At 37.0% G+C, this 27888-nt stretch overlaps 1 protein-coding gene across 2 annotated transcripts; it reads right to left on the bottom strand.

Moving 5' to 3' along the window:
- Positions 1 to 39: 39 nt before the first annotated feature.
- On the bottom strand, positions 40 to 27888 carry LOC117995445 (chromosome partition protein Smc). 2 transcript variants are annotated; one of them, XM_034983460.2, is made up of 11 exons: positions 27785 to 27888; positions 25360 to 25559; positions 24274 to 24378; positions 20494 to 20664; positions 19447 to 19695; positions 18593 to 18738; positions 16000 to 16146; positions 6626 to 6777; positions 3134 to 3232; positions 2442 to 2609; positions 40 to 1122 (listed from the first exon to the last, which is right to left on the bottom strand). In XM_034983460.2, exons 1-11 carry the CDS (start codon positions 27882 to 27884, stop codon positions 995 to 997), a joined length of 1665 nt encoding a protein of 554 aa, XP_034839351.1. In that variant the 5' UTR covers positions 27885 to 27888; the 3' UTR covers positions 40 to 994. The 2 variants fall into 2 exon arrangements, with proteins under 2 accessions (XP_034839351.1, XP_034839352.1); XM_034983461.2 differs by lacking the exon at positions 25360 to 25559 and having other exon boundaries at positions 27785 to 27844.

Here is a 27888-nt window from a genome sequence, read left to right as displayed (position 1 = left end):
ATGAGCTACGATATATGGTTATGCCATAGAGGTAGTAGGTTATGCTAACAGTTGGTGTCAGATAAGAAGACCTATGCTATGGATGGCTGACGAGTGGATATATTAGGTGCTTATGCACAGACATGTCTATGTATAAGCATCTACTAATTTTCAGCATGCAAAGCGAAAGCTGGATGATGAAGGAATTCCGCGGCGGAATAGACACCGCCACCGCGTCACGTCTAACTTTATACAATCAAATAGATAGATAATAATTCGACCACTGCACAAATTTAAGATCGCAGTTATTTTTGTAACGCCACCGACTATAATGGCCTTTGAACTCAAGGTGCAAACACAATAGGACCCCGTTCACGCGATATTAACAGTGCACATTTTTTACAGGATGAAAATCTTACCGAATAATTAATGGCACATACACTGAGTATAGAACATATTAATGATTCTATCACTTTACTTATTCAATTCGGTAAGATTTATGCGGTATCTGGTACGTAGTAGATACTAGATAGAGGGCCAACTGTACTCAGACAGTCTGTGAGGTAGCTGCGCGTTGCAAGACTGCGGCTGGTAAAGGTTTCTTGGTACATTATGAACGCAATGCATACATGCAACTTACGAACGCAGAAGTTGGATGCTATTAAAATATATTGCGGAAAGCGCAGTGTCGGAAGACTATTCCACTAACACCATCCACATCAAACGAGGCATAGGAAGCCGCTGGAAGCGCAAGACCGTGGCGTATGGTCCCTACAAGAGACCTGTGTCCAGTAGTGAATCTCTATCGCTTGACGATGATGATTATGATAGTGCACTGGGCTCAATGAGTATGCATTGCGCTTTCACGGAGTAAGGAACGTTTAACCGTTACATACGTGAACCTTCACTCCGCCCGCACCTTACGTCACTCCCTTGCTGTTACTGGGGTAGATACCTCGTAAACTGTCTCAGTTCCAGTAGAAGGCGGGCTTTTAGATACATTTGTCTCATCAGGTTACTTCTTGGCAGGCACGTCTGGCACGTCGAATTCACTAACTTGTGCGTCTACGAGCTGTTTGCTTCTTAGCTTGACGATTGCATGGCTTGGCACATTGGGATCTTCCATTTCGAATTCTATCAATCCTGTTAAAGAAAAATAACATATTATGTATTTTTGTGTACGTTTCGCTGGCATTACCCCGATATTGGAAGGTCAGTAAAATTGTTAAAATGCTGCGGTTTCTATTACAGTATTGCAAATATTGAATAAGATTTTATTTTCATTTTACAATTTCATTTTCTATTGTTGGCCGAGTCTTTACAAGTATTTTCTTACGGTGTATACGCGTATTACGTACGAGTAATACCATATATTTTCCTGATCTTTTAAAATATTGAAATTGCTCAGTTATTTTTAGATTGATTTGATTCACAGCAGCAGTTATTTGCTCTATCAAGATTAGCTCATCCCCATCTGAGGCCTGAGATCTATAATAGAGCTCTCTGAATGCTCACACTTAAGGCACTTGTCCTTGTCCCACCGCCAATGCGAAAGCGATTAACTATCGACTATTTTCTCACTCAAGAAACGTATAATCGATGTGTGATTCCGCGTCAATAAAGATATAAATGCCTATATTATAGTTGATCTAGAGTTGGCCAGAACGCTCTCTACGCTGATTTGTCGCAGTGACACTAGATATTAAAAAAACTCGCTCAGCGATTATTTCTTGGGGATTAAAAACGCGCAGTTGCACGGGTTAATTAATATGCAAGTGTGTCGGATAATTAGTCGCTCGTCACTCTCGCACACTATAGCCTAGCGACAAAACTATCATAACTAGATGCTCACTTCTCGTTGCTGGCCAACTTTTTTCTAGTTTTTAGCTCAACTCGTTTCTGACTAATTGGGTATTAATTGACCACATCAAAAATAAATTATTTCTCAGTGATCATTAATTAATAGAAGGTCTTCCAAAATACGTAAAAACCAGGTCCTTTGTTGGTTTTAAGTGTAATAACCATTTGAAATTATCGATTAAACTAAAAAAGTACGCCATTACGATGTGACGTCACATTCTAGTATTTCATAGAATATCGCGTACTAAGTGCGAGTTTTGACGTTTGATAAATAGTTACTGATTTGACTACTTAGTTGTCAAATACCGTATTGTAGGCGGTCGGACAACTGGCTCATGGAAAGCAGTAATACATTACTTCGTTCTACGTTCCTAGACTACAGTCTAGGAACGCGTTTGCCTAAAAAATACCTATTTACTCTTACCTTGAAGTTACTCAAGTTTTACCTAAGTGTTAGGAAACACGGACATAGGAAAGTTATTTTGACTTCAGCGGCTTGTATACATTTTGCGATGTTGGAAAGTGTAGGATCCATCAACAGATCGCTCATTGTTGCCCCTAGGGTTTTTGTTACGTGATGCCAACAGCAAAAGTGTTCGTACCTCCTTCCGCTATAACTTCGTCTTTGTAGTTATCTCGCATGAACCTCGCCAGTATGTTGTGATAGAAAAGGCGAGCGCCAGTGCGAACTTCTGCAGTCACCTCCATCTTAGACACCGCTTGTACGAGCATGGTGATCTTTTGACGTGCGGTCGAGAGTAGTTTGTCAACTGGAAAATAATGTTTTCCCAGTAAATCTACTGTGAGCGCAAAATGGGAGATTACTTGAGAAGTGCTGTGATAGCCTAGTTAGCCTAGAGTTCGATCCCGGGCACGCACCTCTAACTTTTCGGAGTTATGTGCGTTTTAAGTAATAAAATATCACTTGCTTTAACAGTGAAGGAAAACATCGTGAGGAAGCCTGCATGCCTGAGAATTCTCCATAATTTTCTCAAAGATTTGTGAAGTTTACAAATCATACAAACCTTCGCCAATAATATTAAGTGTGAAGTGTGATTATTGCCATTATAGCAACGAAATCTTTACCATGGTGGGCGACGCATCTATCCTCGTCCATGGACACACCAGACGGACACACAGACAGACTGACAAACAGACAACGGAGTGATCCTATAAGGGTTTCTTTTTAGGGTCCTGTAGTACGGAACTCTCGGTGCGCAAGTCTCACTCGCACTTGGTCGGTTTTTTCCTTTTGAGGTATGGGACAACAAAAATAACAATATTATATACTCACAGTCATCTTCAAGTTCAGGTACTGGTTGGATCACGTCCTCGATCGCATACTCTATAGCTGATGGGGCATCCTTCAGAGGTCTGGTCACATTAGGTGCACCTGATACAAAATTCATTATTAAAATTCAAACAAGTGCAAATTAAAAAAAATACCATAATTACCACTCACAAGTGAATATCACTTTTTAAGTAGCAACATAAATTCAAATTATATTATGTTATAAGTTTTGTTATAATATAATTATATTAAGTACTACTCTTTACAAAGAATAGACCCTAAAAATGTCATGTCTTTAGGACCAGCGGTTTAGGCTGTGCGTTGATATATTATATGTCAGTCAGTCTGTCAGTCAGTCAGTCAGGACTTTGAATTTTATATATTTATATAGATTTTGTTAATTATAATATTTCTATACTTATAATAAAACTGTAACTTTTCTTCTGTACATTAAATATATTTCTGAAAATTTTAATCTGAGGAAACAATATTATTATTATCGATAAAGACCCCAAAACAATTTTTTTGTTTGAATTTTTGTTTGTCAGTCTGTCTGTATGTGCGCACATCACGAAGACTACAGAACAGATTTAAAAGAAATTTGGTACAATGATAGCTAATACCCCGGATTAACATATAGGATAGTTTTTATCCCGAAAAATGTTAGGTTTTTTTTGGGATACGGGATCTATTTTTTTATTGATTTTACTCCTTAAGGTAGCTCAGTTCGGTGCTTTCTCCATACAAACGTAGGAGGGAAAATACAACAATATTCGATATTGTACGCACAAAACTAAGAATTATATCGATTTATCTCGTCATTATCTAGGTTTATTGATATATAAAATATTGAAAAAAATATTGATTTAAAAGTTACGAGGCTCAAAAGATTCCTATTTTAACACTTAATTAATGACAACTTTGGGCGTAAATAAATAAGATTAGGGATATGAAAATTCTAAAACAATTTATCATTAGACGTTGTTTATTTATTCATTAGTTGAAATAACTTTACTTTGCAAACATAAATTCAGCAGTTTTTTCTCAAAAATACTTTTCCTAAACCCTTTTCGCGCGCTTGATTTCAGTGAAAATCATCGTGCCTCTCAACTTTCTCATACAATGTCAAGTGAAAAGCAAACATGTTACCCACGTGCGCTGCCAATTTTGGTCGAGCGTCCTGCGTCACCTTAACTTCGTGAAATCTGAACCGATTTCCACAATTCTTTTTTCTTTACAAAGTACTGTCAGGTTAGTAGATACCATGTAAATTTGTTGAAGATTTGATGAATACTTTTGGAAATAGAGGATGGAGCTCCTCAACGGGTAAGAGCATTTATCGATTTACTCCACAATTCAATATCAAATTTGAACCGATTTTCAAATTCCTCAGTGCAATTCAATACCTACTAGTTTCACTGTATTCAGAACAATTCACGAGGAATGTTTAATAAGGTAGATTCTAACAGGCATAACCCATAATATTGCCCGTATTATAAATGCAAATGTCTTTGTTTGTTGGTTTGTCCTTCAGTCACAAGCAACAGATCGACGTGATTTTTTGCATGGATATAGTTACAGACCTGGATAGTGACATAAGCCTATTTTGTATCACGGAAAATCAAAGAGCTTCCACAGGATTTTTAAAAACCTAAATCAACGCGGACGAAGTCGCGGGCATCAGCTAGTAATATATAATATTAGTTTGTTATAAAGTATTATTCATTTGTTCTGTACAGTAAGCGCAGTCAAACCGACTGTGGTTTTTATGCCACTGAATAACCAAAAATAATGACAAGTATCTATAAGATTAATAATAAACAATAAAAAAAATTATAATGAAGTCTTGACCCGCTCACTGACTGACTTGACAACGTTGAAGCACAACCCCTTGGACCTAGAAAGCTGAAATTGCTCAGATGTTCCTTTTATAAAGTAAGGACATAAGGTAAGACAAAGGAAAATATTTTCAGATTTTCCTAAAACTCCATAGAAGTGAAGCCGCACGCAGTCGCAGTCAATCATAACTCATATTTCGTATGTAGCAAAATACACCAAAATTCCACAAAACAAGCATTAATCACAAAATGGAATGGATGGATGGAATTAATATAAGTCAAAATACCTTTAAAAGGTATTTAGAATTTGAACTACAAACATTAAGCTACATATTTTAAGCTCTTCCATAAAGCTCAACAAAGCTGAATTCCTGAAACCGATGTTGGAATATTTACCAAAATGCATTGCACTATAATAAAGGTAAAACATAAAAGGTAAACGGGCATATTCCCAAAACTTCAAATTTACTTAAGTAAGTAGGTACTTAAATTTTAATTCACTTTTGCTATCCCGATGTTATTTTTCGATAGAATGAAATGAAATGAACCTTAAATACAATAAACTGAGATGAAATTCCGCGGACACGAAAGAAGCGATTTGCTTCTTCGTATGTAATTCGAACCGCAATATGGAATGCCCTTCTGGCATCAGTTTTCCCCTCCAATTTCATTATCGGTACCATCAAGTCAAGAGTGAATAAGCATCTTCTCTGCTAAATCGTGGTGATTTAGAAACCGGCCTACTAAGTCGGTTAGAAAAAGTAACGACTAAACTGACGCGATGCCGCTTGCTTCCAAATCCTGCTAACATTCCTATTTGCATTGGGCTTTGCGATCAGTATGTAGTGGAGGAGTCTATGTTAGTCCTTGGTTAATCCTCTACTTGTCTGTGTAAGTCCGTCCGAAATAAGTTCCGTTCTGAAGATTAGCCCGTTGAAACAGTTAAAACTTAAATTTTATTTATTACTTATTGTAGATTCATGCATAAACGGCCGCCATACTGTTGGCGTATATTGTTTGGTATATTATTTATCTTGGGGTCGACATCAAGAAATAATAGACGCGCCTGCTATCTTTTTACATGAGCTCACGATTGATTTAGATCATGTTGAACAATAAAAAATAAAAAATAAAAAGTAGGTTTTTTTATGTTCCCTATATCACACCCAATGTAAATTATACTAATAAAATGAAGCAGGCAGAATCAGTAACCCCCCTTTCACACAGCATTCAGTTTTTTGCAGGATCCCGTTTTCTGCAGGATCCCGTTTGATGGCGAATGTGTTTGTATGCTAGCGTTTACTCGCTAGCATATAATATAATAGCATACTGTTCGGGATCCTGAAAAAATCTGGACGCCGCCGTGTGAAAGGACTCGACATCAATGACAAGTCAGACAGGACACTATTTTACTATGCATTTTCATATACGGAAACTTTTTCAATTTTGTGATTCCTATGATACACAACAACGCGACCTATGTCATTATACATCAGAGCCGCATTGGAATGCTGTTTCATGTGTGTCTGCCATAATATGTATAGTTTCCATACTAAAATGCCTGTTTACATTTATGACTTTGTGTTCTTTTCATTCGAGCAAGAACCATAAGCGTGGATTAGTACCTATGTGTTTAATTTTTTTTTTAATTTCTTACCAACACAAGACAGTAGTTGGTCTATCTGCTGCAAGGAGGTTTTCATCTCGATAATGAGCCGGCCTTTATCATCTAGCGCTTGCGTTAACTCCCGCTCCTCTCTTTTCTCTGCCGCGAGTGCTGCCCTGAGTTGTTTCTTCTCTTGAATGTGTCTAGCATAAACAAAAAAATCAGTTTAGGTCAAAACATACCTGAAACTTTTTTTTTCTTGATTAAAAAGTTAACTTGTTTTGATTGAAGAGAAAGATTGTGATCTCAGCTGGTGCTAAGTGATGATGCAATCCAAAATGGAAGCGAGCTAATCTGTAAGGCGTATGGCAGTTCTACGCGCCATCGTACCGGAACACTAAATGTAGGCGGCATTGAATAAGTAGCTGAATAGATTTTTATTCACATAAACTTTTACAAGTCCAGCAAGAAACTCAGCGATTGCTCTTTTCAAATGTTCAATCTTCTCTATATATAAAAACTAGATGATGCCCGCGACTACGTCCGCCTGAATTTAGCTTTTTAAAAATCCTGTGGGAACTATTCAATTTCCCGGGATATAAAGTAGCTTATGTCCTTTCCCAGGATGTAAGCTATCTTTGTACCAAATTTCATCAAAATCGGTTGAACGGTTGCGCCGTGAAAAGCTAGCAGACAGACAGACACACTTTCACATTTATAATATTAGTATGGAGTATGGATGAATCGCTGAATGTGTTGTTGATCGCAAATCTCGAGAACAGCTGAACCTATTTCGCTAATTCTTTTTTTATAATATTCCTTGAAGTACGAGGATGGTTCTTACGGAGAGAAAAATTTTAAAAAAAAAATTAATAAATGGTATGGGTTTAATAAACACTGCCCCTTCCAGGTTAACCCGCAACCATCTTAGAATGCATCATCACTTACCTACCACGTGAGATTACAGTCAAGGGCTAACTTGTTATCTAAATAATAATATTTAAAAAAGGTGGAAATGGAACAATGTTGTCAACCAATATTGTTCCTGCTTCATTGAATTAAATTATTGCGTTTCATACGATCAATGACTATTAGGATCTGGTGGGAAATTTTGAGTAGTAGTAGTAAAGTTTGTATGGGAAGATTTTAATGATTGTTATTGTTAACTTAAAGTTTGGAAGATAGTTTCTCTCTAGATTGTAGGTGTCAACTGCGATTTTATTTTTTACAAAAATCTACCACTTAAAGGGTAACGTGGGGGTTGAAAGGTCATATGAAAGTTCTATTTTTCTGAAGTTACAGGTATGAAAATCGGTGTTAGGTTTACAAGCTTTAAATAATACAAACCTGTATAATTTGTTATAGAAAATCCCCCTTTAAGGGTGGTAAAATAGAGGAAGAAAATTTGTAAGGGAAAGTTTTAATTATTGCTAACTTGAAATTTGCAAGGTTATTTAAAAGTCTTATGTTTTTGAAGTTAGAGATATGAAAATCGGCATTTAGGTATCCTGGGTTCCGTACTTTAAGGTGAGACTGAGTGTTTAGGTAAGTGAGGCCTTTTGCAGCAGTAAAATATCTAATCTCATTAAAAAAATTAGAGCCTCAATAGCTCAACCCTTAAAGGAGTGGACTGAAAACCGAAAGGTTGACGACGGTTCAAACCCCGCCCGTTGCACTATTGTCGTACCTACTCCTAGCACAAACCTGACGCTTAGTTGGAGAGGAAAGGGGAATATTAGTCATTTAACATGGCTAATATTCTTTTTAAAAAAATGAAATAATAAAAAAACCAAAAAAGCTTACGCGGACGAAGCCAACTGCAACTGCTAGTAAAATATAATATAAGTAAGTAGGTACCTATGTTTTTATTTATTTTATTTTCTTTATTGGGTTTCCCAACAGCTTAGTCATTCACAAAAACAGTCACAAAAACAATTTTAACTATTTAAAATACATTCACAAAATGAGAAGCCTATTATAGGCACATGCATGCCACAGCATGCATACAAAAAATTTATTTACTAAAGGTTGTCATGACAAAATAACCGTTAAGAGTTGAAATCTCATTCTCAAATATTTGGAAAGTTCTGGATGCCCACCGCATTGTTATCCTACAAAAACTCCCACCATTATGTGATTAATAGAAGAAGTTACAACCCTCAGCAATGTTTCATCCAGAATCGTCTGACCCACTAGGTCCTGGGCTACATTATTGGTTTTTCCATCGAATTATTATTCCGTGGAATCAACATGCTGCACAAAGTTTTGCGCGTCCAACCGTCACACACTACATTGTTATTTGTTATCATTCAAAGGGCTTTTGATTGTATTGAAGTAATTTAACAAACTTTTGCAATATTGCAACATTATTATTATTTGAACAGCAGCAGCTGCAACTGGCCAGACAAAAATGTACAAATATGTAGGTATATTGATGTGAAAAACAGCAGTGATCACTGCTTGCAAAGTTTTTTCACTAGGACGTACGGAAATCTAAGAAAAAAGACGAAATCTGATCACCCCCACTCCACGTAGTCTTGTCTGTCGTATTTTTTTTGAAAGCTTGTTTTTGTAGAGCGCAAAACCATAAGCTGACGACGAATGAAGCGAGCCTACGAGGCCGAGTGGATGTGGTGATCGTAGCCAACCGACTACAGTACCGTATAAGATTTTACGTCTCACCAAACCAAACCAAATTCGAGAGTCGAAATACTTCCGCGTTACAGTAAACTGGATCTTAATAGCCTTGTTTTCAAGTTTGTCTACACTTCTACAGCCAGCGCTCCAAGCGGAAACATTGCGAAATTAAAATCAGTGGCATTGAATATTTGACTTCAACTCAAGGCTCTTTAGGTCCATTTTACTTTGATGTTATTGTGTTTCGACTCTCGAATTCTAGCAACGTTTGGTGAGACGTAAAATCTTATACTACGGGTACAGTACGCGGTCGAAAGTAATGTACCGACATACATCGCCCTCTAGAATGACATTTCGGCTGTCACTCATACCTATATGACGTTTTGTCGGACTCAACGACAGGGACAACGCTCTACAAATCTGCTGTCTCCTTCTAAAGGTCGCTGTACATTACTTTTGGCCGCGTACTATACATCTGTAGGTACTAGGTACAGATCGCGCGGCGAGAGTTTGGCTTTGACCTTCGGGTGGAGGGGATTACTGCGCATGGGTACTGTCACGCACACAATACTTTTCCTTTTTTATGTACCAGGTTGGATATTTGAGTGGGTCAAAATTCATGTACAGTGGTAATAATGCTAGAAAATAATACGAAATAGATAAACTTCTTCATTTATTAAAACTATTGATAGTTATTTTACTTATATAAAATGTTTATTTCCTTTTAAAGTTTACAGAGACAGCGATGAAAATTCTAAATAATTGTTTTTTAATAAAATTATTTATTCCAAGATACATGTAAAATTGGTACATACAAACAAAAGAAAACTTAAAATAATTATTAAATACAAAAGTTAACATTAAAAAAAAGTCTTAGCAGCAGTGCTATTCAGATTCTGAATCAGTTAAAGGTTTAACGCCTTCTATGAAATCACCGCATGGTCCAGTGGTGCTGCCGCGACACGAAATTGTGCAACGTCTTTTGCTTGTTGAGGGTCCGGGTTCAGGGCTTCCTCGGTTGCAGTTGTCACCATCATCATCTTCATAACCATCATCAGAATCATCGTCTTCGGAATTATCATCGACGCGAATTATAAATTGCTCGGTAAGTAAATCAACTACATGGTCACTCTTGACGTACTTAAAAGTTAATAAAGCATTTGGTATAAACCCAGCTTCAGATCCTGCGTGGACTATCACGACTCGTTGTCCTTTAGAAATGGGTTTTTTTAGTCCTTCCGTAGGGCCATCGCTCCAGGCTTTGGTTGTTGAGTGCGATGAATCTACGTAGGATTCATCTGTGTAAACAATGGGTCTTCCTTCTTGTCGATATTTTCTTATTTTACTTAAATATTCAATGCGTTGTAATCGGATATTCGATGTTTCTATTAGTAATTTACGGTTGTTTTCTGTTTTTTTCCAGCGAAATCCTAACTCCTTTATAATTACACGAAGACTTGTTTCTGACCCTTTAAAGTTTATATCTTCCTCAAGTTTCTTTTTTAGTTTCCCAATGGTGGGAAGTTCATTATTCGTCTTGTGAAAATTGTGTATACATCTTTTTATAATACCTTGGTCAAAATTATCAATATTCGTAACTGGTTTAGCTCTGGGACGTTTTTTTCCAGGTGTTCTGAAAGTAATTAGCAAATCGGAACTCTTGGCTTGATTTGCGATATTTTTTACAGTTCCAATTGAAGTCTTAGTGGCCTCCGATGTCCGTTTTTGAATTTTAGCTAATTTACTGACTACACAATTTAATTTAGAAACAGTTTCCGTTTTCATTACCTGCATAGTCTGTATAGTTTGGTTATTCTCCGACTGACTGAGTAAAGAAGCAACTTCCTCAATCTGACTTCGAATTTGCTTCAATGAATCGACACATTCGTCAGCTTCTTTCTTTAAAAAGCAATTCACGTCATATATCATTTTCCGTGCTTGCCTTTATAAAACAATGTTTTTTTTACGCATTTTCAAATCACTTTTTAATATTTAACAAAAAAAACTTAACTGACAAACTTAAACAAACAAACTCAACAAATAATAACAATCGACAACAATAAACAATTAACGAAAATAGCAATTCACTTGTGAACGTGATTGTACAACACGAGTGCGCGGTACGTCGTATCGATGCGAGAGGCAGGGAACGACTGGAGCAGTGGAGCGCCAATCAGAGCACCGCGTGCGCCTACACACCCGCCCCGCACCCCACTAATTGCCCGTTGATACCCAATTTCTGATTTCTGCGCAATAACGGTCAAAGCCAAACTCTCGCCGCGCGTACTGTAGCTATTTTACTTTATACTATTTTATTAACAAATTGTAACGATCCCCATTTTTGAATAAAATATAAGGAACTTAATCTCATAATATTATCTATTATATAGTGTTTCTATAAATAACAGTTATTCAAAAGTAGACTTGTACAACATTCCATATTTTGATAAATTAAAAAAAAATTAGCGAAACGAAGGTCGAGTGACACTGAACGAACTGACGACTGTTGATGTTTGATGTTTGATGCACAACTTTTCGAAACGGTGCAGGACAAAGACATGGGCATAAGCACTACGCAGGGGCAAAGCTTATTTCATTTAAAGATTATTTGCTCGATAACATCAGCATTGAAATGGACATTCAATTCACTGGTTGCAAAACTTTGAGATTACATTGTTGTAGACTGTAGTGTACATTAAACAATTACAAAACTTTAGTATTATGTGAGGAATGAGTTACCATAAAGGTTATGTGCGGTCGTACTTACCTGCTTTGGGTTCGAATCACTCATTACTCCTAATAGTAGTAGTACGCCGTAGAAAGTAGACAATATAGTAACAATTATGAGATTACTAGGTTGATGCCCGCAACTTCATCCGCATGGGTATAGATATTTGAAAATCCCGTGGACACTTAAATTTAACTAAATTATATTTGTACCAAAAACATTTACATTAAAGAGAAAAAATAGATTAAAAGTGGACTTATCTATTAGAGAGACCTCTATATCAGTGATACTTGACAGTGCGAGAGGTTGTAGAGTGAGTAGAATAGGTAAAAAATAAATACTCTGATTTTCTAGGATAAAAAGTCTCCGGCATACAAGCTATCTACTATACCAAATCTCACCAGAATCGATTAAACAAATGAGCTGTAAAAAGCTAGTGCAGACAGACAGACATAGCGTCGCATTTACTATATTAGTATGAATTATTATCACTCAGTAAAATTTTTTTTTTTTTTTTTTGCAAAGATAAAGTTTTTTTTTAATATTACAATAAAACTTAAAGCTAGCCTTATCTAATTACTATATAAATCATGACCGCGTGGAATGGTGCCAAGAATACTGGCTGCATTTCCGCGCTGGACAGCCAGGCTGATCCGTTGCGCAAAAAATGAGCCAGCCCTTCTGTCACCAGATGAGGCTATTAATCGCGGTGAAAAAATAAAAGTAATAAATTATACAGGTATTTTACGTAATAAAGATTGTTGTATAGTTCACTTTTCCTTTATTGCCTAATACACTAAGGGGATGTTGATAAAATATCTTCGCAATAAAGTGAATGGGAACGGGACGGTCATATTGCTTTGTGTGACAAAATAATATAACCAGTCGGAAGAAAGGGAGCAGTCATCAGCGTATAACAGACGGTATTAAAATATTCTATTCTTATATTATTGGCTGAAATAAAGGCCAACATAATCCTTTTAAAAACAAGGTTCAGGCGGTTAATATAAAATCATGATATCTATGACTGATGTTTGTATAAGTAACTATAATTATAATTTATTGATATTGTGTCATCGTTGCCGTCGTCAATTGATAGTTTCTCTATCAAGAAAGAGATCAAAAATCAGAAATGGGAAAATCCGTAGAAAAACCAAAATAAAAGATCAACAGCTCAACGTGTTACGAAGCTGAAGTAGCAATTTGTCATAGTTTGTAGAACAAATGGGCGTTGAGATTCCAAGGTGCAGGAATGGTGACCTCGCACCGGAAATTGCAGCGTTGGCAGACCCCCACTATAGTCGATGCATTTTAAACTGAGTCGTCGAGTTATCTGTCTATTTCGCTCGCACTTACAGGTCGTAGGTATCCAGGCAGCGCTCGAGACCGCAGCTAGATTTAATATTTAAACTTATACATTATGCACCGTCGCTGGAGTGGAATTGTTGAAAACGCTTTCAAGTGGGAGTAAATTTTTATAGAAAACGGAAGTAGGTACATACCAAAATCTCAAGTTGTAAGACACTGCGATTTAAGGTGTATATCAATAGTTCGAGTATGTGAATCAGGTGTTTTATCCGTTTATCTTTACTATTGCTGATATTATTATAAGTAAAGACATTTTGTTACTTAGGTATATTGTATGCAGGGAGTAATCACCGGAACTAATGATCTGATTCTGAAAATTCTTTCACTGATAGACATATTACTAGATTATTATAGATTAGATTATAGATAGATTATATTTAGAGCCTCGATAGCTGAACGGTTAAAGGGGCGGACTGAAAACCGAAAGGTCAAATCCCACCCCTTGCACTATTGTCGTACCTACTCCTAGCACAAGCTTTACGCTTAATTGGAGGGGAAAGGCGAATATTAGTGAGCAATTAACTTGGCTAATATTTTTTTTTTGCAATGAGGGTTCCGTACTACAGTCGTATTTTTTCGTCATTTTGCACGATAATTCAAAACTATGATGCGTAAAAATAAATAAAAATCTGTTTTAGAATACACAAGTGAAGACCATTCATATGATACCCCACTTGATAAAATTATCTCACTTCGAAAGTTGAAAATACTAATTATTAGTTCATGACCACAATTTAATTTTTTTTGTGTGATCTAACCCTATGGTTTCAGATTTTTCCCCAAATATCAGCTATAAGATGTACCTACCTGCCAAATTTCATGATTCTAGGTCAACGGGAAGTACCCTGTAGGTTTCTTGACAGACAGACAGACAGACAACAAAGTGATCCTATAAGGGTTCCGTTTTTCCTTTTAAGGTACGGAACCCTAATTATATATTTGAGTACGATAAGCTATAAATTATATTACGTGGCAAAAGCTTACTCGTATAAATAGATTGCATAGCACTCAACTTCATGCAAATGCCGCGCAACACTAGGTAGGTCGCAATTTCCTCTTTCCGAGTGACTAAAACAGTTTCATAAATGCTCCGATGCACTGTGAATGAGTCTAGTTAGATTGAACTGGGTAATTAAATTTGCTGTTTGTATTTGTATTGAAGGAGGACACGGCGCGAACATCCTGACTAGGTATCCCTTTGTCAAAGGATTTGTAATTTCGTATTGCCACGTTAAATAAATAGTTCTTGTTCCATTGTTTCATGAGCACCTACGCCATAAACACCTAAATTACTAGTGTTACAGAAGAGTAACATTTTGTCAACGACAGCCGCCGATACGCGACGACAGCCACTAGCATGTCGTCAACAAACTGCCGTTCGTCAGTAAGCATACTCAAAAGAGGCGCCCACTAGAGAAGGGTCGGGCCGCAAGGGTGCGGCGATCTTTTTTAACCGACTTCAAAAAAAGGAGGAGGTTCTCAATTCGTCGGAATCTTTTTTTTTTTTTTTTTTTATGTATGTTCCCCGATTACTCGAAAACGCCTAGACCGATTTTGAAAATTCTTTTTTTGTTTGAAAGGGTATACTTCAAAGTTGGTCCCATTTCAATTTGGTGAAGATCTGATGAACATCTTCGAAGATAGATACTGGAACTCCTCAACGGATAAGAGTAAATTGCTCGCGATCAGTGTAATAGCTTAGTAAACAGTAGACTTTTAGAACCAGTCATAGCATAATTCCATGGGGCCACTAAAAATTGTGAAATAAAAAATTTTTACAAAAAAAATAAAAACCGACTTCGTTACACAAACACTAAAAATTGAAAAATAATTTAATTTATTACCGAATATATTATGTATACAAGAGTTAATATTATAGTTCCATAATAATATTTTTTGGGGTCGGTGCCAATGAGGTGCCATGGTGGAGTCCCATAAAAATATGAAGTCTAGACGATTCGCGCAGCTAAAGCTAATTGGCACCGGCACCAAAAAGTATTATTATGGAACTATATTAACTCTTGTATACATAATATATTCGGTAATAAATTAAATTATTTTTCAATTTTTAGTGTTTGTGTAACGAAGTCGGTTTTTATTTTTTTTGTAAAAATTTTTACGTGCTGCGTCCGCAATTCCTCCGTGTTAACTAAAGTAAAAACCTATCCCCATTTCAAAAAGATAAATCGGGTCAGTCATTGTGGCGTGGAGGAGTAACAAACATCATAACTTTCACATTTTATTATTTACTAGCTTATGCTCGCGACTTCGTCCGCGTGGACAACACAAACTCATAACCCCTACTTCACCCCCTTAGGGGTTGAGTTCCTAGAGAAAAATCCTTTCTTAGCGGAATGCCTACGTCATGATAGCTATCTGCATGCAAAATTTCAACCTGATCTGTCCAGTAGTTTGAGCTGTGCGTTGATAGATCAGTGAGTCAGTCAGTCCCCTTTTCGTTGACGTTACCTTTTGCCCACTGAAGCACGAAGGCTGGGCAGTGACGGAAAAATACGCTCGGCGAGCAAACCGTTAACGAAATCCGTCGCGCCCCGTCCCACCGCGCGATTTTTCCGTTGCAATGTGGCCCGACCCGATCTGCCTGTGGACACTAATCTTAAGGCATGCCTGAACCGTAGGCAGTAGGAAAAGTCACCTGCAAGACATTGATGGGCTGAGGATGATGACTTACTGTGCAGTACTTTCCTGTCCAACATTCTTCAACGAATCTAGCATCAATATCGCATGCTTCCGGTCCTCCAGAAGGGCATCCCTCTTCATGCTATTGAGAGTCAGTTGCATCATCAAACGTTCTGTCTGATACCTTTGCTCTTTCAACCTGGTAAAAAAAAATATTAGTGAATACCTACCATAATTTATTTATTTATTTAAACATCTATATTGCTTACTAGCTGATGCCCGTGGCTTCACCCACGTGGATTTAGGTTTTTAAAAATTCCGCGGGAACTTTTTATTTTCCAGGATGAAAAATAGCCTATCCGTAGTAGCCCGTCCCTAGGATGCAAGGTATCTCTGTACCAAATTACGAAAAAACCATTTAAACGACCTCCCTGGCGCAGTGGTGAGCGCTGTGGTCTTAATAGTGGGAGGTCTCGGGTTCGATTCCTGGCAGGGGTTTGGAATTTTATAATTTCTAAATTTCTGGTCTGGTCTGGTGGGAGGCTTCGGTCGTGGCTAGTTACCACCCTACCGGCAAAGCCGTGCCGCCAAGCGATTTAGCGTTCCGGTACGATGCCGTGTAGAAACCAAAGGGGTATGGGTTTAATAAAAATTGCCATACCCCTTCCAGGTTAGCCCGCTATCATCTTAGACTGCATCATCACTTACCACCAGGTGAGATTGCAGTCAAGGGCTAACTTGTATCTGAATAATAAAAAAAATGGATGATTCTTCCCCTGGAATGATGATGAAAAATCCAGTGGAATCACCACGATTTAGGATTCCATTCCTTACAGCATCAGAGTTGAGGAATTAGGTCCTTGAGTTTAACGATAGTCTTTACTTGGTAGGTATTAGGTACCTCCAATATCAATTTATAACAGACATTTTCTAAATTCCATCAGTTTTGGTGGTCAGGTCCCGTACAGCATCAGGATTGAGGAGTTGGAATTTAAATTTTTTATGGTACAATGTCGCAAAGTTTTTCTAACGATTTAAAAAAAATTACGCAAATCGGTTCAGAAATCTTGGAGATTTCGGTGTGTATAAGTAGAAAAACACAACTCCTTCTTTTTTGAAAGTTGGTTAAAAAAGTAGCCTATGTTACTCCTTGGTTAATTCTCTACTTGTTCGTAAAAGTCCCGTCAATAGGTTCAGCCGTTCCGAAGATTAGCCCGTTCAAACAGACAGATAGACAGACAGCCAAATTTTTTTAAAAACGTTTGATTCAGTTATGGTACAGTTCAAATAACCATATGAGCCTAACATGAGGTAGTTGTTTCAATATTACAGACAGACACTTCAATTTTATTCATTGGTATAGATTACTACTAAAAATGCTTTTATTTTTACTGCCATTAATATATTATTAGCGCATAATATTATGTCATTTAATATTTAATTGCTTAACACGCACTTATCTCCGAAACGTTAACGTATCGAACCCTAGACTCCCCCAAATGGGAGGCTAGAGTCATAAACACTAGGCTATCACCGCTATTAATAACTATAGGGCTTCGTCAAAGGCTATTGTTACATATTCATGAATAGCTAAACCTTCGCTTCGCCCACGTGTAATAGCGATGGTGCAGCATAGTACCTAGTCAAAAGAGCAACTTTGTATCAAACGTCAAAGCGCTCGGAGATTGTATGAAACTTAGATGTGACGTCATAAATAAAAGTAATTAGGTATAGATATTAAGTCAAATAACAGTGGTAGCCTAGTGGTTAGGACGTCCGCCTTATAATCGGAGGTCGGGGGTTCGATCCCGGGCATGCATCTCTAACTTTTCGGAGCTATGTGCGTTTTTAAGTAATTAAAATATCACTTGCTTTAACGGTGAAGGATAACATCGTGAGGAAACCTGCATGCCTGACAGTTTTCCATAATGTTCTCAAAGGTGTGTGAAGTCTGCCAATTCGCACTTGGAAAACGTGGTAGACTATGGCCAAAACCCTTCTCACTCTGAGAGGAGCCCCGTGCTCTGTAGTGAGCCGGCGATGGGTTGAGCATGATGATGATGATTAAGTCAAATACGTACTTTTTTAGTTAAATCGATAATTCAAATAGTTAACAAACTTAAAACACAGTGGATGTGGATTTTAGCAATTTTGGAAAGCCTTCTATTTAATAATTACTAAGAAATATAATTTCTTTTTGACATAGGCTCCATCCCAATTCTACTAGACTACTAAAACGATCTCAATCAACGTTAGAGTATGTAGTATTAGGTTATCGTTTAACACGAAGGTATTGGAAATGGTCCACTAAGACACACTCATGTCCACGATCATACGAAGGAAGCTTTCTTTGGTCGTTTACAAAGAGGAACACAATTCTCATTTCAAAAATTAGTTTTGGAAGGAAGAATTGAAGCCAAAAGCGTTCCAGGCCGCCAAAGACGCAAATGGTTGGATATTATAAGAGGGTGGACAGAGCTAGTCACCCAAAGTTAAAGGAGGCGGCTTTATATAGAGAAACTTTTCGTATGATGACCTCCAAACTTCGTTTCGAAGAAGGCCTCGATGATGATGAAACATTATGACAATAATTATATATTGTAACCTGGAAGAGAGAAGGATTAATAAAATAGGGAATAGGAAACCTGGGAAGGATTTTATCAAAGGAAGACACAAGCGTTGCCTTCTGTAGGCGTTTGCAAATCTCCATCACTTCTTCAAGTTCAAAATGCACAGAGTGTTGACTGGCAGCGTCCTCGTCCTCGTATAAGTCGTCCAGATTAGTTGCTTCCTGTAAAATTTCATTTTACAATTATATTCTAGAAACACGGCATTTTACCGCACTGGTTGTGTGAACAATTAAGTTTTTAATCATTGACTTATACATTACTTCGTATGGACAGGGCTATGGAACAAACAAAATGGCACCGACTCAGTGGTGAAATATAAGCACTAATGCAACCTCAGTGACGTCTCGACTCTGGATTTCAAACGGTTCGTTCATTAGTATCTAAGAGGTCGCGCTGATTCATTTGGTTCCAACACCGTAAAAAATTTTGTTCGTTTGACCATATCTTGTCGTTTATATCGATGTTTTCAATACAATATTCACTGTAAATGTTCTAATTCGATAAAATGCATATTGCGGTATAAGGGAAAAATATCGCCATAATAATAATTATGAATGTGGCTAGTAAACGAGGCAAAAGTTGGAAAAAATCCCTCTTGCGTTTAACATTCGGTTTTGGCATGGTAATGCATGGTTGTATCAGCAAGCGTGCCCGAAGTTCAATTTTGTACCAAGTACTAAAAAATATTTTTGTAATACTAAGTACTAAGACTAATTAAAGTTTAGGTGGCTCAAGACCGTGGCATGTGACAGTGCCTACAAGTGGACCTATGGCCATTCATCCGTATTATTCTTGTTCGTCCATTTGATATCAGTATCAGTTGAAGATGATAATGACGATGATGAGTGTAGAGAGAAAACGTCACGTACCTCTTTTCTTATAAGGTTTGGAAATGAATCCGTCAAAAAAGCTACTTCTCTTCGAACGAGCTTTAAAGTCCTTTCCCTCTCTTTCATGTTCAATTTAATCTCTTTCTCCAATTTGTTGAATTCGAATTTCCTATCATCCAAGTACTCCATAGCTAACTGACCCATTTCAGTCGCCCCCATCAAACACTTGCCTTGTGCACGACAATCTAGTTTTAGAGCCTCCAAAACTACTGTGAAGTAGGAAGAGTCCTAAAAAACAAGAAGCTTGTTCGTATATTGCACCCAGAAACCTTTTGAAAGGGCTTATTGCTTGTTCAGGGTTGTCATTTCATTCAATTTCAAGCATTGATGTTGAGAGACAGCCCTAATTATTCTAGGATTTCAAGCTGTTGATATGAATTTTGATAGTTTACTAGATGATGTCCACGGGTTCATCCGCGTAAGTTATGATTTTTTTAAATCAAATAGGAACGTCTTGATTTTCCGGGATACCAAGTAGCCTTCCTCCATCTCCGGGATACTCGAGCTATTTCTGTAATAAATAGATGATGCCGGCAACTTCTCAGCGTAGATTTATTTAGGCTTTTAAAAATTCCGTGAGAACTCTTTGATTTTCCGGAATGAAAAGTAGCCTTTGTCCTCTCCTACGATGCAAGCTCCCTCTGTACCAAATTCGGTACGCAGATACCAAGATCCTTCCTGGGAGTCTAGGGAGGGACATAAGTAGCCTAATTTTGACCTGGAAAATCAAAAAGTTCCCATGAGTTACTTAAAAACCTAAATCTACGCGGACGAAGTCACAAACATCATGTAGTAAAATATAATCTATAATATAAAAATGAATCACTTAATATGTTGCTCATCGCAAATCTCGAGAACAACTGAACCGATTTCGCTAATTCTTTTTTTTATAATATTCCTTGAAGTACGAGGATGGTTCTTACGGAGAGAAAAATTCAAAAAATTTGAATCGACTGTTAGGCGGAACGAAGTTCGCCAGGACAGCTAGTAGTCAATAAATTCAATGTCATAATGAGGCAACTTAACCTTCTTCAAAATATCCAGAATTTTCTTATACATGACTTTTATAGCTAAAGCTGCGTTCTTTTTAATATTGGCGCGCTGGACATAATTAGCGACAGCCTGTTCCTTTTTCTCGGCGGGCAGCTTTCCTCCGATTTCATATATAACACGATCATGAAGTTCTGCTGTTTGAAGCTGTAATTTATTTTTTCTATAGAATAATTTTAAAGATTAACTCTTACAGGCGAATACTGAAACAGAATTGAAGTCATTCGAGCTATGTGAATTTTTTTACAATGGTTGTATGGTCAAAATGTCGAACATCAGACGCTTAGGAGAAATTGCCCAACTATGCTCTCCCTAGCGCTCTCTACACAAAAGTTCACGTTTGAAAACTAACTAAATCAAACTCAATGGTAGATACGTCCTAAAACGGATATAGGTATTAATCTGCAGTTTGCTAAATTTCCGTAAAAAATTGTGGTTTTAAAATTCTAACTAACGGCTCAAAGTTTTGTATGTAGATACAACTTTGAACCCGTGTAACTTTCAAACTGCACATTTTTACAAAAATCTCGAAAATCACGACGGAGGTAAATAGAGCATGTTTACAAAATTTAATTGAGTTTGATAAGTAAATATTCAACTGAGAACCAATTTTGCCGTTCAATATGAACGTTACATGGATATAATGTTATTTATTTACTAGCTGATGCCCGCGACTTCATCCGCGTGGAATTAGGTTTTTAAAAATCTCGTGGGAACTCTTTGATTTTCCGGGATGAAAAGTAGCCAATGTCACTCTTCAGGTCTTTATCTATATCCATGCGAAAAGTCACACCAATCCGTGCGACGTGATTGAAGGACAAACCAACTAACCAACAAACCAACAGTCCAACAAACCAATAAACCAACAAACCAACAAACAAACACACTTTCGCATTTATAATAAGGGTAATGATTAAGAAGATTATCTATGTACCGGTCCAATTTAATTTATCTGTACTATTTATACTAATATTATAATTGGTAAAGATTGTAAGTTTGTTTGTAGGGGGTAATCTCTGGAACTACTGAACTGAGTTTAAAAATTCTTTTGCCAGTAGCATAGACTTATATATTACTATATCGATGGCCAGTAGAAAGCTACATTATTCCTGAGTGACATAAGCTATATTTTAATTTAAAAGAATTAGGTCCTATAGTACGAAAATTGTAATAAGCTACCCGTGGGAAGCTGGAGCTTATAAATTTTTCGGTCAAAAGAAATGTTTTGCGTAACAATTACAAATAGTCCTTGAAAATGTAAGGTTTCTTTCATCAAGAACCATGCAAAAGTTAAAGTAGTTACATTGTAAATTTATAATGCAAGATTCCTGCTACAATCGTCTTAAGAGCTAAGACTAACGCAACAAAGAAAATTCCTTTTTAAAATGGAACTTGATTTCTTGGAAAATGTTTAATAGGTAAGTGGATTAAGAGTAAATTTTCTCATTCATGTTAAATATATTCGTTTCAGAAACTTTGAAACGATCCAATTAAGTTCCTCATCATGTTATTAGCATTAAATGCTTTACTGTAATCGGAACATTTAGGTGAGATATTTTTCACTTTTTTATTGACAGCTGATGAGGATTCGCTGCTAGTACAAAAATTTATGTACTAGAATTTAATCTAGAAAAAATACCTGTCCATTTTTACTAGTAGTGAAAACTTGTATAGTAGTTCTGGGAATAGCCTGAACGCATGAACTTGGGTTTTATTTATTTTTTGCCATCGACCAAAAAATTTATAGGTATGCATATTTTTGAAAGTTATCCGTTATTTGTGGTAGGATTGAACATTCGTTGCTTTGAGCTACAAAGTTTCGAGTAATTGAGTTAACATGCAACTGGTCGCTTCCGCCACTTACAGCTCGCACCAGTGGACAGTGGGACGCGATCCACACATTCCACCTACACCCGGTTATTTCACATTTAATTTTATTTCATACTAGAGTATGCTCGGGACTTCGTTCGCGTGGACTACACAAATTTCAAACCGCTATTTCAACCCCTTAGGGGTTGAATTTTCAAAAATCCTTTCTTAGCGGATGCCTACGTCATAATAGCTATCTGCATTCCAAATTTCAGCCCGATCCGTCCAGTAGTTTGAGCTGTGCGTTGATAGATCAGTCAGCCAGTCACCTTTTCATTTTATATATTTCACATAAGGCTACGTTCACACGGCAATATTTTTCCCGTATACCGTTCACGAGTTTTTATGGAATAGAGCAGTGACAGCAGAAATTATATTAAACTAGATGATGCCCGCGACTTCGTCCGCGTGGATTAAGCTTTTTAAAAATCCTGTGGGAACTCTTCAATTTTCCGGGATAAAAGTAGCCTATGTCCTTCCCCGGGATGTTAGCGATCTCTGTACCAAATTTCGTCAAAATCAGTTGAACGATTGAGCCGTGAAAAGCTAGCAGACAGACAGACAGACACACTTTCGCATTTATAATATTAGTATGGATTTTACATGTAATTGGAACGGCAGTGCTACTTACACTAACTAGATGATCTATGATAAATTTAAAGACAAACACAAAAAGATAAAAAATTCAAAACGATAAAACATTCAAGGATTTTGAATGTACACTGAGACCATTGAATGACTTCCTGCAATGCTCTCCGCGTACTTTAGTAACTCGTGAATCAAAGTTATACATCCGTTATTGAATGGATCCCATTGAGCATTATTGTTTATATTGTATTACATTTTCTTATGGGTCTAGTCTTGACATACTTATCCGTAACTTTAATGTACTTAATTGTCAAGGATTTTGTTGATTGCACCTATGTGTCGACTATAAAAGTCAGGGCATTTTTCAAATGGAGCGACTTATTTATTAGGGTAATTATGAGTGCGGGACACTATTATTTGAAAAAGAGAGTAAACAAATACTTATTTGACGATGAAGCAACATTATTTGTTAACCTTTTTTGAAGCTCATTTGAACGATGACGTAAGTAGGTATAGGTAAGTTGGTGTAAATGACGCATCTGAAGATGGCTGATATTATTGCAGTAGGTATTGATTTACGCTCAAAATAACTTGTCACCACACTGTATAAATCTCTATTTATACAGTGTGGTAGGTGTATAGTGGGCGAAATAACTCGACAAGGTGCTATAGAAATAATTAGGTACTTTCTATCTAGATTCTAACAACTTAAAACTGAAAATTATTATGACATAGGAGGCAAAATCGTAGATATTATGGCGAGCAGTAAAATTAGTCCACCATAAGAAAATCGAACTGATTTTTATTGTTGAAGTAGGGATACAAAATAATGTTAAAGTAAACTTAATAAAAACAAAACATAGTAGCTAATTATTACTGTAGGTTTCATAAGAAAACTTAGAGTCACTCAGCTATGCTTCCAATTTCTATGAATATTGTAAATATTATACACAGTTTTCTAAAAAATACTTCAGTACGTGTAGTCCACGACAGGTTGAGTTGGCAATCGGGGTATGAGGCGGGGGGACGCCCCGCACAACTGCACGTCACCCACGCTTGCCCGCACCGGGTTAGCGCGGGGGCTGTGCGGGGCGTGTCCTCCCCGATTGCTATATCGGCCTGTCGCGTACTATAGGGATAGTATGACGTGTATTGTGTATGTTTTCAATAAACTTTTGTGTCAAAAATAATTAATATGTATCTACGTATGTAATGTACTAAATTTCTCAATTAAAATTAAATTGGATAGCAGAAATCCATTAATCCGTTAAATTAGGTTATTGGTAGCTTTAATTTTACCTGAACTTGACGAAATTGTTCCATTTTCTTCTTTTTCGTGTATCTGATTCTATCCAGCTTCTTTCTTTTATTGAAATTTTCTTGATCAATACTTTCCAGTACTTTCTAAAATAAAAATTACTAATGTAAGGACCAATCTGATCCAGCGGTCTAGTGGTGGTGGTTGATGGTTCCCACAGGATATTTCTGACTAAAAATGCATGCTCAATGCTCATACCTAAATTTTGTCCGATGTAGATGTATAAATTGAATAGTCTTATACACAAGACATTGGAACTTTTACTCACCCAGACTAACTATGAAAATACGGAGTCGGAAAATTTTGAAGTTTCAGAAGCAAATTTTCAAAAGCTCTGTAAATACTTACATAAAGAAGTTCCTGGATGTACTTTCAAGAGCTTAGTCAACGTAAGCCCGACTAGTTTCACGATGATTAAAAGTTAAACGCTAAAATAGGTTTTTATTAGTTGGACTTGTTCGTGGTTTCTGTCGAAATGGTATAACTAACTTTTCAGCTACTTCCAACTATTATCCGATTGAGTTAAAATTTTGCAAACACGTGTGGTTTGAATTACAATAGATGATTAGGGTACCATTGAGCGTTTTTGCTGATGGAGGTGGAAGGTAAACATTGGAACTCCCTGATGGCCTAATAGAATCTAAGGCCCAGTAAAATCTCCACTTATTTGCTTTGTTCTCATGAGTGCTTTCCAAAAAATACAATGATGAGAGCTTCATGATGGGCACACATCATCACCATCAACCCATCGCTGGCTCACTAATGTGCACGGGTCTCCTCTCAGAATCAGAAGGGTTTGACCATAGTCTACCACGCTGGCCAAATGCAGATTGGCAGACTTCAACACCTTTGAGAACATTACGGAAAACTGTCAGACGTGTAGGTTTCCTCACGATGTTTTCCTTCACCGTTAAGGCAAGTGATAAACCTATATTTAATTATTGAAGACCTCTGACTAGTAGGCCGACATTAATAACTTTTACATTAAAACGTTTTTTTTTTACTTTGAACTTATTGTTAAAGTCATCTATTTCTGCCATATTTTAATAGAAAAAAGGTTATATTACATTAGCCTGGCTATTCATGTAAGTGAGCTGCAGGCGCCTGTGTTCTTGGAAGGCGTTACGAAGGAACTGCTTGTCGCCATATACTGCCACTTCCAATTCTTCGCGTTTGTTGGTTATGTCTTTCCGCAATTGGCGAATGTCACGGGAATAACGTTTCTTCTGCTTTGCCAAATCGCCGTCATGGATTTTCCGGTCCCTTTCTAAACCAATCATCACCATTATCATCATCTAACACCAACCCATTCCCAGCTCACTGAGCATGGGTCTCCTTTTAAAATAAGAAGGGTTTGGTCATAGTACGGTCTACTAAAAGTGCGGATTGGCAGACTTCACACACCTTGGGAATATTATGGAGAACCTTTAGGCATTTATTATTATTATTTATTATTTATTTATTATTTAATTAGAAGGGCCATAAAGCCAATTACACTAACTAAACTACGAGTACAAACTAACATAAACATACTTACAAAAATTGATAAAATTATAAATTTTAAAAAGCAAAATTATAAATTTTCACAAAAGTGCAAGATCTGACCTATGAGGTCAGCCCATTTGTCAGCAAATATGTCACAGCGAGGGGACTCCTTCAGGTATGCAGGTATGATGTTTTCCTTCATGGTTAAAGCAAGTGATTATTATTATTATTATTATTATTATTTATTTATTATTTAATCAGAACGGCCATAAAGCCAATTACACTAATTAAAATACGAGTACAAACTAACATAAACATACTTACAAAAATTAACAACTTAAAATTATAAATTTTAAAAAGCAAAATTATAAATTTTCACAAAAGTGCAAGATCTGACCCATGAGGTCAGCCCATTTGTCAGCAAATATGTCACAGCGAGGGGACTCCTTCAGCAGTGCGTTGAGCGCAGCCAAAGTGCGCGGTATGGGTGACCTGGAACGCGCTACCGTGCGACTAAACGGACTTACGAAAAATTTGGAGCGGTGGCGGAGATAGCTGTAATTAGAGGGTGCATAAACGCAGCAGAGCTTGTTGTGTAGTTCAGAGCAGTCAATCACACCCCTAAGAATCTTGCAAATTGTACCAATTTGGTCGCAGTCTCTTCGGGTTTTGAGCGAGTGGAAACCCAAGTGCCCTTGGAGAAATTTTGTGGGATACACCTTGCTTTAACCATGAACCGAAATTTAATTGCTTTAATTATTTATAAACACACATCCGAGAGTTAGAGATGCGTGCCCACTGCCCGGGATACCCCTGGACCCCCGAATGAGACCTAAAGTATTTAACCACTAGACTATCACCGCTGTTACAGAGTGATATCGATTTTTTAATGCATCCTCCGCTAAAGCCTGCTTCCATTAATATTATATGAATAGCTGTCGTTGTAACCGTTGTATTAGTGATGTGGTGCAATCGATACTTAGCGATAAATATTTGTAGGTGTGTATGAAACAGCAAAATATAATTTATAAGTTTTACATAACTACTACTGAAAAATTCATTAGGTTTTTTTTTTGTATTTTTTGTTACTTAGGTACTAATTATTCTTTAAGTTTTTAAATGGCATGACGTAATTACTTATTGCTACTTTTTAATCTCGTAATTACACATTTCATATTTTTATTTTACTTGCTATGCACAAAATATTTGATTTCAATCTGAACCGGGACCATGAGGACAACACTGTTTTTGTTAAGCTGGTACTTGGATGAATAAAGCTGGTAAAATTAATTTTAAGTTTGATATTTCTCTGTCATTTTCACAGACGTTTATCCAGATTTTAGTCTCTGGGATTAAAAATACTCCAGCTACATTATCTATACTAATATTGCTATCCATACCAATATTATAAATGCGAAAGTGTGTCTGTCTGTCTGCTAGCTCTTCAGGCCCCATCTGATTAACCGATTTTGATGAAATTTCGCACAGACTACAGAGTTAGTTAACACGCCAAGGATGAACATAGTCTTAGTTAGTTCTTAGTTTGGTTTTTATTCCGGCAAATCAATGAGTTCCCACGTGATTTTTAGATAATCTTAATCCACACTGATGAAGTCGGGGGTTTCAGCTAGTAGGCTATAAATTACCTAATTATATTTATCGCGGACGAAGATGCGAGCAAAATCTAATCATCGTGATCAACCCATCGCCGGCTCACTGCAGAGCACGGGTCCCCTCTCAAAGTGAGAAGGGTTTGAGCATAGTCTACCAAGCTGGCCATGTGCGGATTGGTAGACTTCACACACCTTTGAGAACATTATGGAGGACTCTCAGGCATGCAGGTTTCCTAACAATGTTTTCCTTCACCGTTAAGGCAAGTGATATTAAATTATTATTTAAAACGTGTATATAGTTAGAAGTGCGTGCCTGCGATCGAGCCCCCGACCTCCGATTGGAAGGCGGACGTCCTAACCACTAGGCTATCACAATCTAGATATTATTGGTTACCATAAAGTTTTATCAATCCACGGTATTGGTTGATTTTGTCCTTAATCACCCAATTTTCATCTTGCATGCCATGAATACGCACTTTTGCAGCAGATAACATGTTT

This window comes from Maniola hyperantus, chromosome Z (assembly GCF_902806685.2).
Source record: "Maniola hyperantus chromosome Z, iAphHyp1.2, whole genome shotgun sequence".
Taxonomy (NCBI): Eukaryota; Metazoa; Arthropoda; class Insecta; order Lepidoptera; family Nymphalidae; genus Maniola; species Maniola hyperantus.
This window is presented reverse-complemented; position numbering and strand designations above follow the sequence as displayed.

Coding starts and splice junctions, on each gene's coding strand:
- LOC117995445 (XM_034983460.2), bottom strand. CDS start 27,884: ATGTTATCTGCTGCAAAAGTGCGTATTCATGGCATGCAAGATGAAAAT. Junction 16,147..18,592: donor TTTGATAAAATCCTTCCCAG/GTTTCCTATTCC, acceptor TTTTTTTACCAG/GTTGAAAGAGCAAAGGTATC. Junction 3,233..6,625: donor CCAACTACTGTCTTGTGTTG/GTAAGAAATTAA, acceptor ATTTTGTATCAG/GTGCACCTAATGTGACCAGA.